Here is a 16489-nt window from a genome sequence, read left to right on the forward strand (position 1 = left end):
AACAACTACAATTAAATTTCTATGTATGTGTCACAGCTGAAGAAATACTAAAAGCAATGATCATTGGTAAATGTTCTCATTAAGTGGAATTACCACCTACTTAAACAAGAGTCATTATCATTAGACTTGAATAAGGATTCACCTTTAAGACTCTTTCAAATCCTCGAGACAATTTCTGTTATAATGTGTATGACACGCCCTCTCTTCCCTCCCTAAAAACTAAGCATCTGGCAACTAAACATGGGCAACTTGAGAAAGCTTCACTGGTCGCACAAATGAATAAATTCTGTTTTACCTAGATTGTAGCATGACTTCTGGGATTATCTCAGGCTGTCCATTAAAAACCTTATTTTCAGTTACTCGTTAACTTCTCGAACTTCAATCACTTGGCCAAAAAAAAAAAAATTTGAACATGGGCGTGACTTATGATGTGAATCTTTATGTAAGTGAAATGAATCCTTGGTAAATATCTGCCCTTGAAAATCAGATTGGGGAAAAAAAAAAAAAAGTTTAGTTATTTACAAAACTAAATAACACATTTTACCATTCTCACTTACAATTTTTCTAATGCTACTTTCTTCTATTTACCTGATGCCAAATTTGGTAGAAGAATCACTTCCTTATCAGGAATCTGCTCTTTCCTGTTGCTACCTGCTATGACTATTTACTGAATCTATCTCAGATTTTACCCCCCTTTTCATTCCAGGCTTTGCCCAACCTGGGCTCCACTCAGGCTTGGGCCTATGTCTACATAGTAAGCAGAGGCTGTGAAATAGGATTAAGTATGATCTAATTTGGGGTCCTGATTTTACCCTTTCTCACACTTAATTGTCATATCTGTTTAGAGAAAACAATACTCCTAAAATAAAGGATTAATTCTCAGAGCTAGGAATTTTCAGAAATCTTATCTAACTACATTTTAATTATCAAAAACACTGGATTTCCCTGAAAGTATCACAGACAGTGAAAAGAATTCATCAGTGACATCAATTAGAACAAGAACGTCATTAAGATGATGGACAGAAGTCCCTCTTGTTAAGTTAGAGAACTACTACCTAGAAAATACAACATGATGTATAAGCATAGCGAGGCTTTTTCAAAGTTGTAGGAGATGAGACAAAAGAAGAATTTACAAAAAAAATGAGGCATTGAATCAATGTATGCATGCAAATATATTTTAAAAGTAAAAATTGAAAACATATGCAGTATGTTTTAAAATCAAGATTTAACTACATTTGCTTTACGGTGATTTGAAGTTGCATTTTTTCCCCCAGCCTAAAAGCTTAATTATAGTTTTAAAGGCAAAGTATGACTTGGGGTGGCTTTGCCAAAATGTGAGTGAAGCTTAGCAACAAGTATAAATAAATTATATATAATGTACAATTATTTTTTATTGTTTTATAATATCACATTCATGATGTAACAGCCCAGATACAATAACCACTAAGACTTTTAAAAATCACTTCCTTAAGAATTACCTTGCAAAAAATTTTCTCACCAATAGCTTTGCCTAAATCTCATCAATGCTAAAATTAACTATGATTTGCTATCAGTGTGAATGCATACTGGAAGAAATTAAAGCTTTTTTTCCAATTGCTTTTCCTGCCTTGTGGATTAGATGTTCATCACACAGGAAAATATGTCAGTTTTCACACTTCATCAGCCCTGTTCAATTGGTACAGGAGAACCACATTTGGCTCCCAGCAGAACACCTAGTTTTAAAAGCTTCCCAAAATGCAAAGTCTAGGTGCAATACTGGCTTATTGAAGCTATGCTTCAGCACAGCTCCAAAAAAACAAAAAGTATTTTCAGCTCGTTTGTGATACAAACTACGCCCACTGAGGAACAATTGTGTGCCTTAAGATGGAGATGGAGTAAGATGAGTGTTAAAAAAATTCCACATTAAAATAGATATTGCAGGCACTTGCTGACTTACATTCAGAAAAACACATAGATGTTTCTAGCTATCTTAATCCTTCTTAGTTTGAGTGAACTCCTAGACTGTTCTCAAAAATCTGTTCCTATCTGAAGTAGGTGTACACAACACAGCAGTGTCTTTGTACAGGGGACTGCATCAGACCTTCTTGAAACTGAACACAGAACCTGTTATATACACTTATCACCAACCAATCTTGCTTTTTTAAAACTTTCTATGCAAGCACTTTTACTGTAAAGCTTCCTTTTGTCAACTCTTTTTGATTAGACATCAAGAAGTATCAACAGCAATTGCTCTTTTCCTTTGTTATTCTTGGCTCTCCACAAAGAAAAGCAGATAGGTACAGATGCCTCAGAAGCATCTAGAGATGCACAGTCAGAAAAATAGACAACTTTTTATTGTCTTCTAGAGAAGAATTTAACTAAACCCTCACTTAGCTGTACCATACATAATTCTAACACCTCTGCATCTTGTGGCCAAACACAAGATAAAAAATAAAATTTGTTCAGTGTTCCCTGTAGCTTTGATGTTTATGAAACTTAAAATTTGTAGATTCCCTGTAGACCTTTTCCAGTTAAAGACTTCAGGTGCAAAAGGCTGTAATGTAAGAGGAGAATTAAAAGGTTTAAAACCTTTGATGTCAGAAGACAATTCATTTGACAATACATCTCTCTCTAATATTAAATACGTAAAACATATCCTAGAAAGGATAAAGTTCTTTAATATGCCATATACATCTGTCTGTGCAACATGCTACAGAGCTTCTGGTAGATACAGACTTCAGCTATGACAGCATTGTGTTGTTCCCAAATAATTAAAGCAATGATTAAACTTCGTGCAATTTCACAAAATACAGGAAAGGTCTGCAACATATTTCTACGTGAATTCCCTCTATTTAAACACTGCCTGGTAATTACCTTCTCTGTTGTCTTTCAATTAGTCTTCTTAGGTCAGTCTATGTGGCAGTAAGTGAATATGTAGTAAGTATTTTAGTTGGTTTGGGGTTTTTTTCTCCCCTCCTCTTTGTTGCAGTGATTTGGTATTGATGCTCTGTCTCTTGTACAATGCAGGCTGGGGTTAAGTCCTTCATTCCTTTACAGTCTCTTCTCTCCACCATTGCTTAACATAAACATTTCTTTAATGTGAATATTTTCTATCTTCTTTTAGTGTTATTTATTTTGTGACATTTTTCACTGAAACAAAGCAAAGTAACTATGGCTTACATGCATTTTGACATTTTTTACATAAAATTTAGAAGAAAGCTAATGAAAAAAAGTTTAGTGGTATCTAGAGCTGTCCTTCAATTAGCATTCCTTTGTGTTGAATATGATAAATGCCTCAATACCCTTGACGGGAGTTCTAGACCTTTTTAAACATGGAATTCTAAATTGATATATTGTGTATGTATATACATATATAAATTTCACATCCTTTAAGCAGCAATTATGCTCTGTAGCCAGGCATTTACTATTAGCTAATGACTGGTTAACATAAGGAGGTTCTCTTTATTTTCTTCCTTAATCAGGGACTACCAAGAGGTGCCAAACATTCATTAGGGAATAACTTTAGAAACGAGGGAGAATTTAATAACCCCACAGAGTCTTACTGCCTTTAATGCTGGTAAGTGTAATTTTGAATCGTCTTACATCCCCAGTGACTACCAGCTTGCCCAGCCCTACCCGTCCTACTTTCCATCTCACTGAATATAATCTCTTCATCACCTTTCCTTTCACCCTTGCTGCACTCCACCCCACCTTTCCTGAGGTCTCCACGTGGATAATCTCATTATAACTAAATACCCTCTGAGGGATTGCAAGGGACAGCCGCGGGCTCGCAGGAACTCTTCCGAAGGCTGTCCCCGGCTCCCGCCGCTCCCGGGAGGCTCCCGCCGGAGCCCGCCCCCGGCACGGAGCGGCGCCGCCAGGGGGCGCTGTCGGCCCTGCCAGCGCCCGCCGGCGCGGGGCTCTGAGGGGCAGGGCGGGAGCGGGGCCGCCCCGAGAGCACAGCCTGCCCCGCTTTGGGCTCGTTTCTCAGAGGCGGAGGAATCCCAACGTGAGTCTTGGTCGTCTTTTGCGAGCTCTCCCTCACGTCTCGCCCCCACTCTGCTGGCCCGCCGTCAGCAGCCTAAGGTGCCCCTTACACCCCCGGCCCTCACGACCGGCGCTGGCAGTATCTCTGTTCCTACCACGGTGCGTCCACTTGAGGGCTACGCGGGCTGCAGGGTGTTTAACCTCAATCACCTCTTCCGCACGCTGCTTCTACTTTGGCACAGAGATAGCCTAAACCTGCCTAGAACACGCGCGGGGAAGCATTCCCGAGGCCACCCCGGCACACGAACGCTCTCGACAGGCGGCACCTCTGTGGAGGTCCTCCACAGGCCCTGTTGGTCAAGGTCGTGCGGGGGCGACCAGGTGTAACAAGCCGTCCTACAGCGCCGCGGCCGCCCCCCGCGCACCTCCCCGACCGTCCGTCCAGGAGTCCCGCGGGCACGCCCCTCCCCAAGGCCATTGGCTGCTGCTCCGCCGCCGGGGGGCGGCCGCGCCGCCGATTGGTCGGGCTCGCCGTCCGTCAGCGCCGCCCGTCAACACAAGCCCGGCTCCTGTCACAACAGTGTGGGGCTGTGGCCGCACTTCCTGCGCGCTCTCCGCGTCCCCCGCCCCGCTCCTCCGGCACCGCGGAGTCCCCTGTGGGGGGACATGGCTCCTCCGGGGAAAGTTGGCGCCGCCGCCGTGCCGTGAGAGGAGCGCCGCGGGACGCCGTCCGTTCCTCCGTCCGTGTGACTCCCCCGCCCTCTCAGCGCCCCGGAGAAGTTGACACCGCTCGGCGGGGCGATGGCAGAGGCTGCCGGCGGCAGAGAGCAGCCGGCGGCGGGCCGTGCTCCTCCCGACGCCGCTTACCGTGCCGAAGAGGAGCCCGAGCCGGCATCGCTGGACGCTCCGGCGGCAGGCGGGGGCAGGAGGCGGGAGCGCCGTAGCGGCGTTTCGGCCGCGGGTACCACGGAGCGCTTCCCCGGCGGCAGCCTGGGGCCACCGGCAGCGCCCGACCCCGACGCCTGCCTGCTGGAGGCGGCCAAGGCCACCCCGCGGAGGAGCAGCATCATCAAGGTAAGGGTGTGCCGCGCCCCCGGGAAGTTTGCGCGGGTCCCGCCGCCGGGTTATCCCGGCTGAAGCCGCCCTGTGGTGCGCCCCTGGCCGTGGGAGGGGTGGGCGGAGGGGCGGTGGGAGCCCTCCGGGGACGGGCTGCGCGCACCCTCCGCGCAGGTGAAGCGGCCGCTCTGCGGCGAGCACGGACGGCGGGGCCGCGGCGCTGCCTCCCGGAGCCCCGGGGCAAGGTGTGTGCCCGGACAGAGCGGCTCTCCGGGGTCTGTGATGGGGCCCTGCTCCCGCCGCCGCTGAGACGGGTCGGGTGCCCCTCGCGGTCGTGCGTGACCCGTGGGGCAGCTTCCCGCCGAGTTGTAAAGTTTTTGTGTAGCAGCTCGTATCTGTTTTTATTTAATATGTATGAAGCACCTGGAAGGCAGAATAAATAGCTTCTACAGCGCTGGCTTTCTTAGTTCTTGAGCAGCAATATATGCAGTGTCACACATTAACAGAAGGTGTGTTCGGAGACGGACTGTAGTACAGGTTGTTGCGGAGCAGCACCGGGTGTTTAACACCTTTAATGTGAAATTAACAGGTCGAGCGTGATCTTAAAGCCTCCGCCTTTGTTATAGACTGCTGAGGAAAATGGCTTTATGATTATGTTAATTCTTCTTTCTTTTTTTAAAAAATAAACTCTGTGGTTTTGAATTAAATGGCACGTCCTTGTAAATATGTAGGCTTAATCGCCAGTTTCTGGGGAACCGATGAATGAAATCTCCTGGGCGAACTTAATTTAGCATATGGTCACACGTGATCCTCTTGTAAGTGATTTGCGCTTGGAAGGCATCGGGAGAAGAGCGGAAAATAAGATTTCTCATCTGTAAATGTGTGAAGGCACTGGGTAGAGCTCTACCTCAATGCAGGAAGCTCAGGACGCATGCTTAGCTCCTGCAGCTTAGTATGTCTATTCTAAGGAAGAACAGATACATGAAATACTTGCTTTCTGCATTCTAAAGCTTTAAACGTTCAGAGGAGACCGAGGTAGTTAAATGCAAAAGAGCCTCCAGGGTCCTTTTCTAGTTCCACGTTGAAATATTAACCCATTAAGTCCAGCAAAGCGTTGAGGGTGGTTTTAGTTTTCTAAAGACATCCACTGAATGCCATGGGAATGCTTCCAGTCTTAAGTTGTATAAATGCTTTACTAAAGGACCAAAGTTCTGTAACTGTACTGGTATGGAGATGATATTTTCTCTGAGAATTCTGTGAAGGTTTTAAAAATTGATAATACACAGTCTTGGATTTCAGTTAAAAGGTATCATTATTTTTACAGACTATATCTGTTCCATGTGATATATATTTCATAAATGGTGTGTAATTGTCAATGACTAAGTAGCATTTTCACTACAGTTGTTAGCTATTAACAATTTAGCACATCTGATAATGATTAGCACATAGTGATAATGATCATTCTTCTAACTGGAGGAAGTTTCTTGAGGTATATCCTAAGATGGTGTTTATAAGGAGAAAGATTCCTGAGAAAGGTAAGAAAGTATTAATGTTCTTATACAAAGAAGTGGTAAGACCTCATCTGAAATACTGAGTAAACTCAGTTTCCTGTGATTAGAAACAGTGCATTCAAACTGGAGCAGATGCATGGAAGGATAGCTAGGATGGGCTGATAAAGTCTCTGGATTGAATACTGTATGAAAAATATGGTACTGTATGGGAAAAATAGATTTCTTGGACAAAAGCAAAGGATTCATGTGTGTAGATCCAGTCTGGAAACTAGAAAGTTATTCTGGGCCCTGTAAAGGTTTGGAATGATCTTATGATAGGAGTGGAATGAAAAATATCGTTGCTCATCTTAAATTTAATTGTTAAATAGATGGATTAAATTAGATAATGTGGATGTGTCTTATAGCACGTATTGAGAATTCACAGGCTGTGTATCTCTAAGGCACAATGTTGGCACCCCATATAGAGCATTGCATTTATTTTTCCACAAGGTTGTCTCTGGTTAAAAGGGTTTTAAATCACAGCTTTCCTTTGGCATTATACTAGAAAATACCATTAACATGGGATAGAAATTAAATAATGTATTTGTCCGCATTTTCAGGTATTTTTGATGTCCTAGCACATGATTATTAAGGGTTAAATGCAGATTTTAGTTGGAATTAAGGTAAAACCTTCCAACTTACTTTCCATTTTTTTCTTTTCTCAGGACTTCAACATGCAGGATTTCTGCTCAAGCATTGTATATCTTACAGGGGAATGAATTTTCAAATGATTTATTATATTTATTTTGCTCCAAAAAGTCCACATGTTCATATAAATCTATAGTCAAAATAGTATTCTATTGCTTCCTCTTAGCTGATCTTATCTGCTGAAAAATGTGTCTTAAGAAAGCAAAGGAAGTTGCACAGTAAGGACAAGCTCTCATTCTGCAGGAGTTGAACACACTTGCTCTGTTTTCCTATTTCTCTCCCAGCTATTTAAAGCTGTACTTTAAACATGAGTGGTCTTGCTCAATTAAGCAAAAAGTTAAAATTCTGTAAATTTAGATGGTCGAAGTACACTTCTAACAGCATTTTTCCCCAGCTGTCTTTTGGAACTCTGCAAGTCTCAAGGTTAGCATCTGAGAGTTCAATTCCAGTGGAAGCCAGACTTGCTTACATTGGAGTGTTCTGGCACCCACAGTATAACTGTGAAGTACAAAGACTGCTTAAAAAACCTTCCCTGCAGCAAATTCCACTTGGCATATATTGCAAAATATGAACCCTTCTAAATAATCTTCAGTGCGTTCATGTGCTCTATATTTGGCTTCAGAAACAAGAGAACTCATTTATATAAAAAGAACAAAGTGTAGCCAGAATATTTTTAGTCCCATTTTGCTTTGCTGATGTTCACAGCTTTGTAGATTAAGGTAAATTTAAAATAGGATTAATGAAAAATAGTTGTAGCTGTTCTTGTGCATTAGATTGTTTCACTAATGTGCATTAGTTGGTTTTTTTAAGGATTTGTGTTTGGTGGTTTTTTTCCCTAATGCAAGAAAGAGGCAAATGGTCTTACTACAGAACTAGAACAAGAAAGGGAGTTTGCCATGAGGAAACTGAAATCGACAGACAAGGAGATAAAACTGGATAAATGGCAAGAAATCATAGAACTTGACCTGTTTTCTAGGAAGCCTAGGGATGGACTATGCATTGACTAAATTATTTGTCAAGTGTTTCTTTTTTTTTTTTGCTTGTGAGTAATCCAGGGCCAGTTGTTTGCAAATAAAATAGTAACTGCAACCACTTTTAGGCCAGGAGAGCAGAAGACACTGCTTGGAGAACTGAATTTCTGTTTTCCTTGCATGTAATGCTTTGTAAGCCTTCCTGTGTGTGGGGCTCTAAACAGAGTTAACCGATGTTGTTTTCCTTCTGGCATGTTCCTTCTGCCATTGCCATGTATGAGCACTTCAATAAATGAGTAGGAAGGCTGTGTCATTTGTTATGTAATGCTACTGAAATACTTCATAACCTTCTACCAAAACATTTCTCTGTTAATTCTTATCAGGCTTCTCTCTCTGCTTTGTTTGCATGCAAGACAAACTTTTGGGTTCATGTGTTTGTTTTCTTCCTGGATCTTTGTTTTAAGATACTGTAGCAGATATCGCAGCAGACTGTGCCCATGAAATGAACTTGAAGTAGCAGCTGCAGACTCTTTAGCTCGAGAGACTAACTTTAGTCACAGTAGAGCTATGAGACCTTTTACTGAAGTTCTTCCAATTCATGCAGAGGTTTTTTTTTTTTTTTTTCTTTTGAAAGCCAGTTGAATTGTCCTTGCTCATAACACACTGCTAGCCTAAGTACGGCAAGTTTGCAAGTTTGAGAGTTTTGCAGTTGAATTAACCAGTGGAAGTGTATCAATGCAGCCAGTTGTCTTATTTCAAGACTTGTATTTATGCCTGTGACATTTTTAGCTTTCAAAAAACAAACCTGCAATAAAAGCAATGAGGCTTAGTTTCTTTCAGTATGTGTCCTGATATATGGTGACAGAATTTAAGTGGTTTAAATGCATGCTACGTCTGTGTATGCAAGGTAACTATTTACAACTTTGGTTTCAGAAGAAGAGGAGTTTTTCAGGACTGTAATGATTCTCCAGTAGCTTTTACGTAGCTTTTGTTGCGTAACCTTGCATTTAGGCACTTGCTGCTTAATAATCTGAAACTATGACTGTGTAAGATTTATTAAAGCTGATTAACTACTTGATAGTCCATTGGTGATTTTATCGTGATTGCATTCTTTGACATACATGTACCAGAGGAAAAAAGGAAAATATTTACATTGAGATTACATTAAATAATGTGGTAGTGCCTAAAAAGGTATTTAGAAGAGCAGGAATGATGTGTCTAGCCATGCAAAGTGCCACAAAATGGGTAATTTACCAGATGGATCTGGAAAAAGGTAATTGGAGGGTCATATTTTTATGTATGTAAATTTCCAAACATTGTAGGAAACGGGACTGATATTCGCTCTCTTTCACAGGATGTGAAATCAGGGAACAAACCAGTGGTAGTTCTTTAGCAGCAGGTTGAAAATAAATGACAAAATTTCCTGATGCAGCATGTGAGTAAATCATGCACTTTACAGCCCCAGAAATCTGTGCAGTCAGACATGTAAATGGATTTGAGCAGGTTTGAAATGACAAATTGATGAACAGAGCTTCACAATGCACCAAAAGAATCTGGCTTAGAAAGTTCCTAAACTACAAGTGCTGGAACTCTGGGAAGCCACAGCAGAGAATCAACCACTTTATACTTCCTTGCTGCTTGTGTCTCCCCAGGCGTGTCCTTGTCTTGGGATACCAGCCTAGGTTGATCTTTATCTAACCCAGTATCTGTTTGTTAAAAAAAACTTAAATGAATTGTTAAGAGAAACTGGTTTCCACTATTGCTAGTATAAAATTTCCTTAGAAATTAAAGAAGCTTCTTTGTTAATTTAGTTATTTAGAATTAATGTTTGTCAGCTTTATAGAAGAGAAGCAGTTTGAAGATACTTTTTGGATTGCTGTGGCATGGCTGTTTATATTTTCCTAACATTGCCCCTGTGTTCCATACACCACTGTTTTTCCTTAAGCATGTTCAAGACCATTTTGGACAGAACAAATACTGGTTGTAGACCTGCTTTTGTCTAATGAGTTGTATCCAGTAATTAGTATCAGTAGAGATGGACAGTTTTCCTTTGAACTGTTGCATTTATCACTGAGATACATTCTCATGGGGGGCAGTAGGCATTTCAGACTGCGGTTCACCCTCCATCTCTTTCCACTTTGTTCTTAAAGCAGCACTGCTGGATGTAGTATGGCCATGCCAATGGTGGTACCACTGTAGCAAAAAAGATTTAGGTCTTGTGGAATTTTTTGTGTCAAACAATGAATAATAATTATAGCAGTGGAAACCACTCTATATAAAATGATTCAGGTGCACGATTTGGGCATATGGGTCTTGTGAAGCTGATCTGGCTAAAAGTCTCCTAAAAATTAATGGGTGCCTTTACACGGATGTGTCTAAACTTTACTACTTGAAAAATTTTAAACAAACCCAAACAGCCTACATCCAGGCCAAACTGCTTCCTTTGACATTTAAAACAAACTTGTCTGCTAACTACTTTAGAGTCGGTAGTTCACTATTTGTCATCTTTTGGTTCCACTTGGCACATAATGTGACACATGACCAGTGATCTCAGTAAACATGTGGGTACAGATGGATAAAACATTGTGTTTGGGGTGTCTTTCCATACCAGTTCATAATAGTCAAGGTGATTTGAGTGTCTTGCACTGAAATTACTCGAAGGTGACCTTTCTGTAGGATAACAGTAAGTCCAGTGGTCTGCAAACACAAGTTCTGGCAGGTCTTTTCAGGAAGTTGTTTGATAGGTTTTCTAAGTAAGAGGTAGGAGCTGTTAAGGTTGGGAATAAGAGATGAAGTTGCTGATACTGGTTGATTTGTTTTTAAATTATGTGCATAAAGACTTTTGTGCAGAAGTACATAAGTAATGATTAAAAATATTCTGACAAAGTAGTGGGACTACTAGACAGAGCAGTGGCAGAGGAGGAATTGCTTTCCAAATAATGTTAAACAGCTGTTAAACCTGAGGTTTCATTTCTGTGTGGAGATACAAATCCTTTTTCTCATGCTAGTATTTTTTTCATTTTGTAGTTCCACTGAGATCATTGCCATCTGTAACAAAAATGTTTTAATTGAGTTAATGGTATATTTTTTTCCTGTTGTTCCCTGAATGTAGATGTGAAAATGCAGGCAGTTACTGTAGAACCAATAATACATCTGCTATGGTGAAACATTCAGCTGGTGGTTCTTGTAAGCTTAATAAACATATTTGATTGGTAGATGTAATTTATGGTAATACTGGGTGATTTTTCTAAGATATGAGGCAGGATGATTAATAATACTTTTTTATAACACGTGTATTCTAGGTTGTTTGTGGTTTTTTTAGCTAATGTGACTTGGAGGTTTTGACATGCATGACAGTTCAGGAGCTACTCAGACTTGATTAAAAGAATAGGTGCTTCAAATGGCTAAATGCCTTTACTAAATACTGAACAAGTTCTGAAGACTCATGAAGATCTTGGTATGTATAGGTTTGGAAATGTATTTACAGTCAAAGCCTTGTTCTTAAAGCATTCTGTATCATAAATATTCTGGGGTTTGAAGCCTATGTATGTAGAATCCTGCTTTCTGGAAGAGTCTTATGTCTGAAGTTTGCAGTTTTAAGTGATTGTTAATCCCCTACCTGGAATGTGTTCAAATTGCTGAGATTATTGTAATATCTTCATTTAGTTGTGGTTCATTGTTTAATGTGTATTCATTAAGTTGGAAGTCTCTGACCCTTTAGACGTTGTACAGGCCCTAACTGAAACAAACTGGAATCAAACTGTAGTAAAATATTCCTCCTCTTCCAGAGCCATTTACAGCAAGAAAATTAGCCTTGGGATTATTACCTGGGGCAGCATGCATCAGGTAGTGTTATTGTGGCATGCCTATTTGAGGGTGACTATTTATCAGTCTAAAAGGTGACTGATACCAAAGTATTACCGTACTGAAAAATATATTCTAGCTTCACAGTAAATGTATACTGTGAAGATTTGATTCTCCTCCTGAGCTGCTTGCTCAGGGGAGTACTGACACACCATGTTTTAGATAATCCCAGCTGAAACAGTACAGAAAACATTCATTGGAGTCATACTGAATTTTCCCCAGAGGCTCTCCATCCTGCTGGATCCTGGCTGACCTTCAGGTTGACCTGTGTTATGCTGCTTTGGTACTTGAAGGGGCAAAAGGAGCATGTGTTTGAGACCCAGTTCCTTGTTCAGAGATTCTTCAAAGTGGACGTGTATTTGAACGCTTCAAAGTTACCATGCATTAATTTGTGTGGGTGTAAATGGCTATAGAAGAAGCAGAGTGGTCGGTGATTAGGACTCGAATCATCCTTGTTCACTGGATGCTTGTTTTGGTAACTGGGATACAACTTCTGAATGGGTAATAAGAATCTCAGTTAGAAATCTATTCAGTATGAAGCCAGCTGCCCAATTGCCTACCTTTCAGATAAGTCTAGAATCAGGTAAAGTGCAGTGCCCAGCATTTATTATTTTATGGACCCAAAGCCTGTTAAGCTGATGTTGAATGGTGATTCTCCCAGAGTAATTTGGACCTAATTACCTGTATTGTACTATAAGTGGACACAACATGTTTTTCATTCATTAGATGGGTTTGATGGGTTACTAATATATTTTGATTGTAGGCAATAAACATTTTTTATGCTATTTCACTCTTTCAGATTGTTTGGAGGGTGAAAACAACAAAAAAGGGAATTTCTTATGTGAAATGCGGGGTGTGCTTGTGCTAGGAGATGCCTGCTACTCGTGGAAATGTGTCAATATTCATCTTGCTTTTGTGCATACTGGTGGGCTTTTCTCCATTTTGTGTTGATGCATTTCCTAGAGTGTGTGTCTGCTTAAAAACCAAAACAGGAGAACAAGCAACCAGACAAAAACTTCTGCCAGGAGTATTGATGAAGAAGATTTGGTGAATTTAAAAAAATCTGTTATGTTAAATCCAACTGCAGTCAATGCATTTTGAGGAGTAGCTGTGCTTTGTAGACTGCCTGAGAATGACAGCTACACCATGCTTGCAAGAAAAAGGCAGGAAGTAAATAGCACTAGGAGGTAAAACTCCTTGATCAGGAATCAGATGCTAGTGCTTGAGTACGCCAGGAAAGCCACGGGACAGAGCAGGGTTGAGAGCATGTCTGGAAGCTCAAGTGAAATTCAGAAAATTGGATTATGTGTAATCAGAGTGCTGCTGAGAGCAGAGGCTGTCACGGGGAGCAGGCAAGGATGAAATAAAACCAGGGAGCCTGGCTGAGAGGTTGGGCACTGGAGTCAGGAGTCAGCCAAGAGTGCACAAGCAGGGCAGGGGTGAGGTAAAGGACCAGGACCCGAGGAAGAATTTTGAGCACAGCCATGGGGATCACATTTGCAGATGCAGTGCTGAGCTCCCCTGCAGGGCAAGTCACACAGGACAGAAAACTAAAGAGTTTGTTGCCTGAGGCTGGATTGCCCTGGTTTTGTGGTCTTTTGAGTGTGTACCTGCTAGAGGTGTGTAGGTGTTTAAGGGGACTGGCAGCTGAAGGATGGCACGGTAGGGGCTGGAGTGGGGAACCTGGAAAAGGGCACAAGGCAGCTGCCAGGAGGCCAGAGGGTTGTTTTGTCACAAACACTTAGGACAACTCTGGTTGAGAGAACAACTGGAGGATGATTGGGGGCTGCCTTGGTCCTGCTCTTGTCAGCTTGGTGGTTCCTTGCATCTCTCTCAAGTGAAGATTGCAGCCTTTTTGGACATCACCTATTGAGCTTTCCAGAGGTATCCTGTAGTATTTAGGCAAGTTTACCATTGTATATTGGTATTGCAGTGATGTTTTAGTTTTATTTTCATTGTTGAGATTTTTTTTTTTTTTTTTTAGAAAATAGGTGTTCTCAGTGGATTCTGTCAGTTTTAGCCTATTTGCTTAGAAGAATGAAAAGCATCATTTTTACTTAACATTAAGTTTTCTCTTAGGACACAAAATACATTATGGGCAACACATCATAAATGATTATGAGGTCTGGGTTGTCGCATTTAATTTTTTATAAACCGTAGTTTTGCTTGGAAGACCCATGTGAATTTCTTGTTGTTCATTTGATTTGATAACAACTTCTGTGAATATCTGATTAGAAGTTGCATTTGCTCACCTAGAGGGACTGCTGAACTCCTTGAGCAAGAGCTATCAGGAGAAAGCACTGTGAATGGATTACTGAAAGATCCTTCCTCTTTTTCCAAATAAGATTATGTAGGAGGTTATTAGATTAATTTAGCAAATGTAATAGTTTAATAAAAGTACTATATTCTGTTGGAGTATGACACACCTCCAGGCTACCTCATGTAAATACTGTAATAAAAGATTCTCTAAGCACTGGCTAAAAACTAGATGTTGGAATTCATGAAACATAAGAAAAAAGTCTTTCTGCAAACATTTTGTGTTCAGTGGTAGATGGAGCCCAGTGCCCCAGACTGCCTGGAAGCTGCACAGCCTTCACTGAGAATAGAGCCTTCGTATGCTGGAGCTGGCCTTGCTCTGTGGGTGACACCCAAGCCTTGGCACAGGGGTAAGCACAGGCTTGTTCTGGGACAAACATGGATGTGTCCTGAAGGAAGGCTTGTCTTCTAGAGTTATGTAAAATCGCTTGTATTTGTGTATGATTTGGAAATGCAAGTCATGGTATTCACGTAGCTTGTGAATTTCTTGCTCAGTGTTATGATTCACAGTGGCAGTTGCTCCCTAAAGCAATGCAGATTTTCAGTATAAACATAGTTTCTGCAGTCTGAAATCAGTGGCAATTTTCCCATTGCCATCAATGGAAGGGGGGTTGGGTTGAACACAAATACCCAATCACTAAACCCTGTTATTTACCTCACACTTTTCTTTTTCAGACTCTTAAAATGTGGTTAATTATGTTATGCTGATTCTAGTTTGAGCTAGGCAAGGTTTGTTTGGCAAAAGTATCAGCACTACTTGACTTTAAGTATCAGCACTAATACTGCTGAAGAATGAATTTCAGGGGATTATTTCTAGATAAGTTGTTTTTATTAGAAGCACAAAAAAGAGTAAGTTGTTATTAGAACTGAGACAAAATTAGACATGACTTAACTCACAGCAAATACATTTGTTTATTGTTTGCTTGGCAGTGCTGCTGCAGCATCTGTGTGTTGAATGCAGATTTTCAGTTCTGTTCATATTCAATACTTTTTGCTACATCTTTATGGATGAAAGGGAGATATTCTCATATGTAGTAGTGAGATCCACTACTCTGATGGACAAGGGCTAGTGCTTAGAAGTGAGTGATTTCAATGGACTGATCCAAATCTCTGTTTGATCTTGAGATCAAACTGGAGCCTATTTGTGGACTTCAGAACATTCTCCTGGTATCCTTGGGTGCCAAAGAGGAGTTTTCCCTGCAGCAGTAACTCCAAACTTTGAAGACTTTAAAAAAATTTTTTTAACCATTATAACTACTTAAATGATTTTACATTCTCATGCTGAGCGTGGACTACATAAACCAGTCCAAGGACCATGGTATCTTTCTGCAGAGGAAGCTGGGTTGCAGCAGTAGATGGGGGAGGATAAGTAAATTGTTTGGCTTGAGGAGAGTGAAATGTGAGTTAAGCATCGTGCTTTGCTTAGGCTCAGCGGCTCTGCTGGGAGGGATATGGTTGTGGGGAGCAGGTAAAGCTTAAGTGATAGGAAAAAAGGTTGATTTAATGAGGTGAGATCAACATCCTTATTTGCATTGACCATCTAAAGACTGTAACAAGGTTCCATGAGCTGTGAAATTCTGACATACAAGCACTAGTGATAAGATCTTGTGACTTTGTCCGAAGAGCTCACCTTTCTGAGGGCTAATGGCCAGTATCATGTTTAGGTGTGAGCTGGGTCTGGATGAATGATCCTGTTTACTAAGAGGAACAGGGAGCGTGTTAAACGGGGCAATGCAGAGCAGAGAACTGAGATGTTGGGAAGGCACCTTGTACCTGCTTGTCCCAGTGCCTGTGGTATCTGGGGAGGAAAGCAATTTTGTTCCTTTTGAAATTATTAAGACTTAAATCCTGACGAATAAAAACCCCTGGAGCTTAAGAGTACACTCTTACCCTGTATAGCAGTACCTTGCCTTCCAGGTATGGAGAAGTGCACATTTTTCTGAGCGTCCTTAATAAAATTGGCATGAAGCTGGTGCCTGGCTTCCACGTAGCCCTGCTCTGCAAAGAGGAAATTGTGTCTCACTTCAGACCAGCTTTTTACTTCTCCAATGATATACAGCTCTTAGATTGAATAAACAGCTAGCTATATCCTACTGCAAGTGCATTTGGCATAGTTTT

The 16489-nt window shown here is 41.3% G+C and overlaps 1 protein-coding gene across 1 annotated transcript in view; it reads left to right on the plus strand.

Moving 5' to 3' along the window:
- The first annotated feature begins 4630 nt into the window (after nt 1–4630).
- The window catches only part of PLCL1 (phospholipase C like 1 (inactive)), a 186509-nt gene continuing 174650 nt past the window's right edge, over nt 4631–16489 (plus strand). The window contains 1 exon segment of the mRNA XM_066322581.1: nt 4631–5040. Coding sequence (XP_066178678.1) covers nt 4768–5040 — 273 coding nt within the window. The 5' untranslated portion in view covers nt 4631–4767.

This window comes from Sylvia atricapilla, chromosome 7 (genome assembly GCF_009819655.1).
Source record: "Sylvia atricapilla isolate bSylAtr1 chromosome 7, bSylAtr1.pri, whole genome shotgun sequence".
Lineage (NCBI taxonomy): Eukaryota > Metazoa > Chordata > Aves > Passeriformes > Sylviidae > Sylvia > Sylvia atricapilla.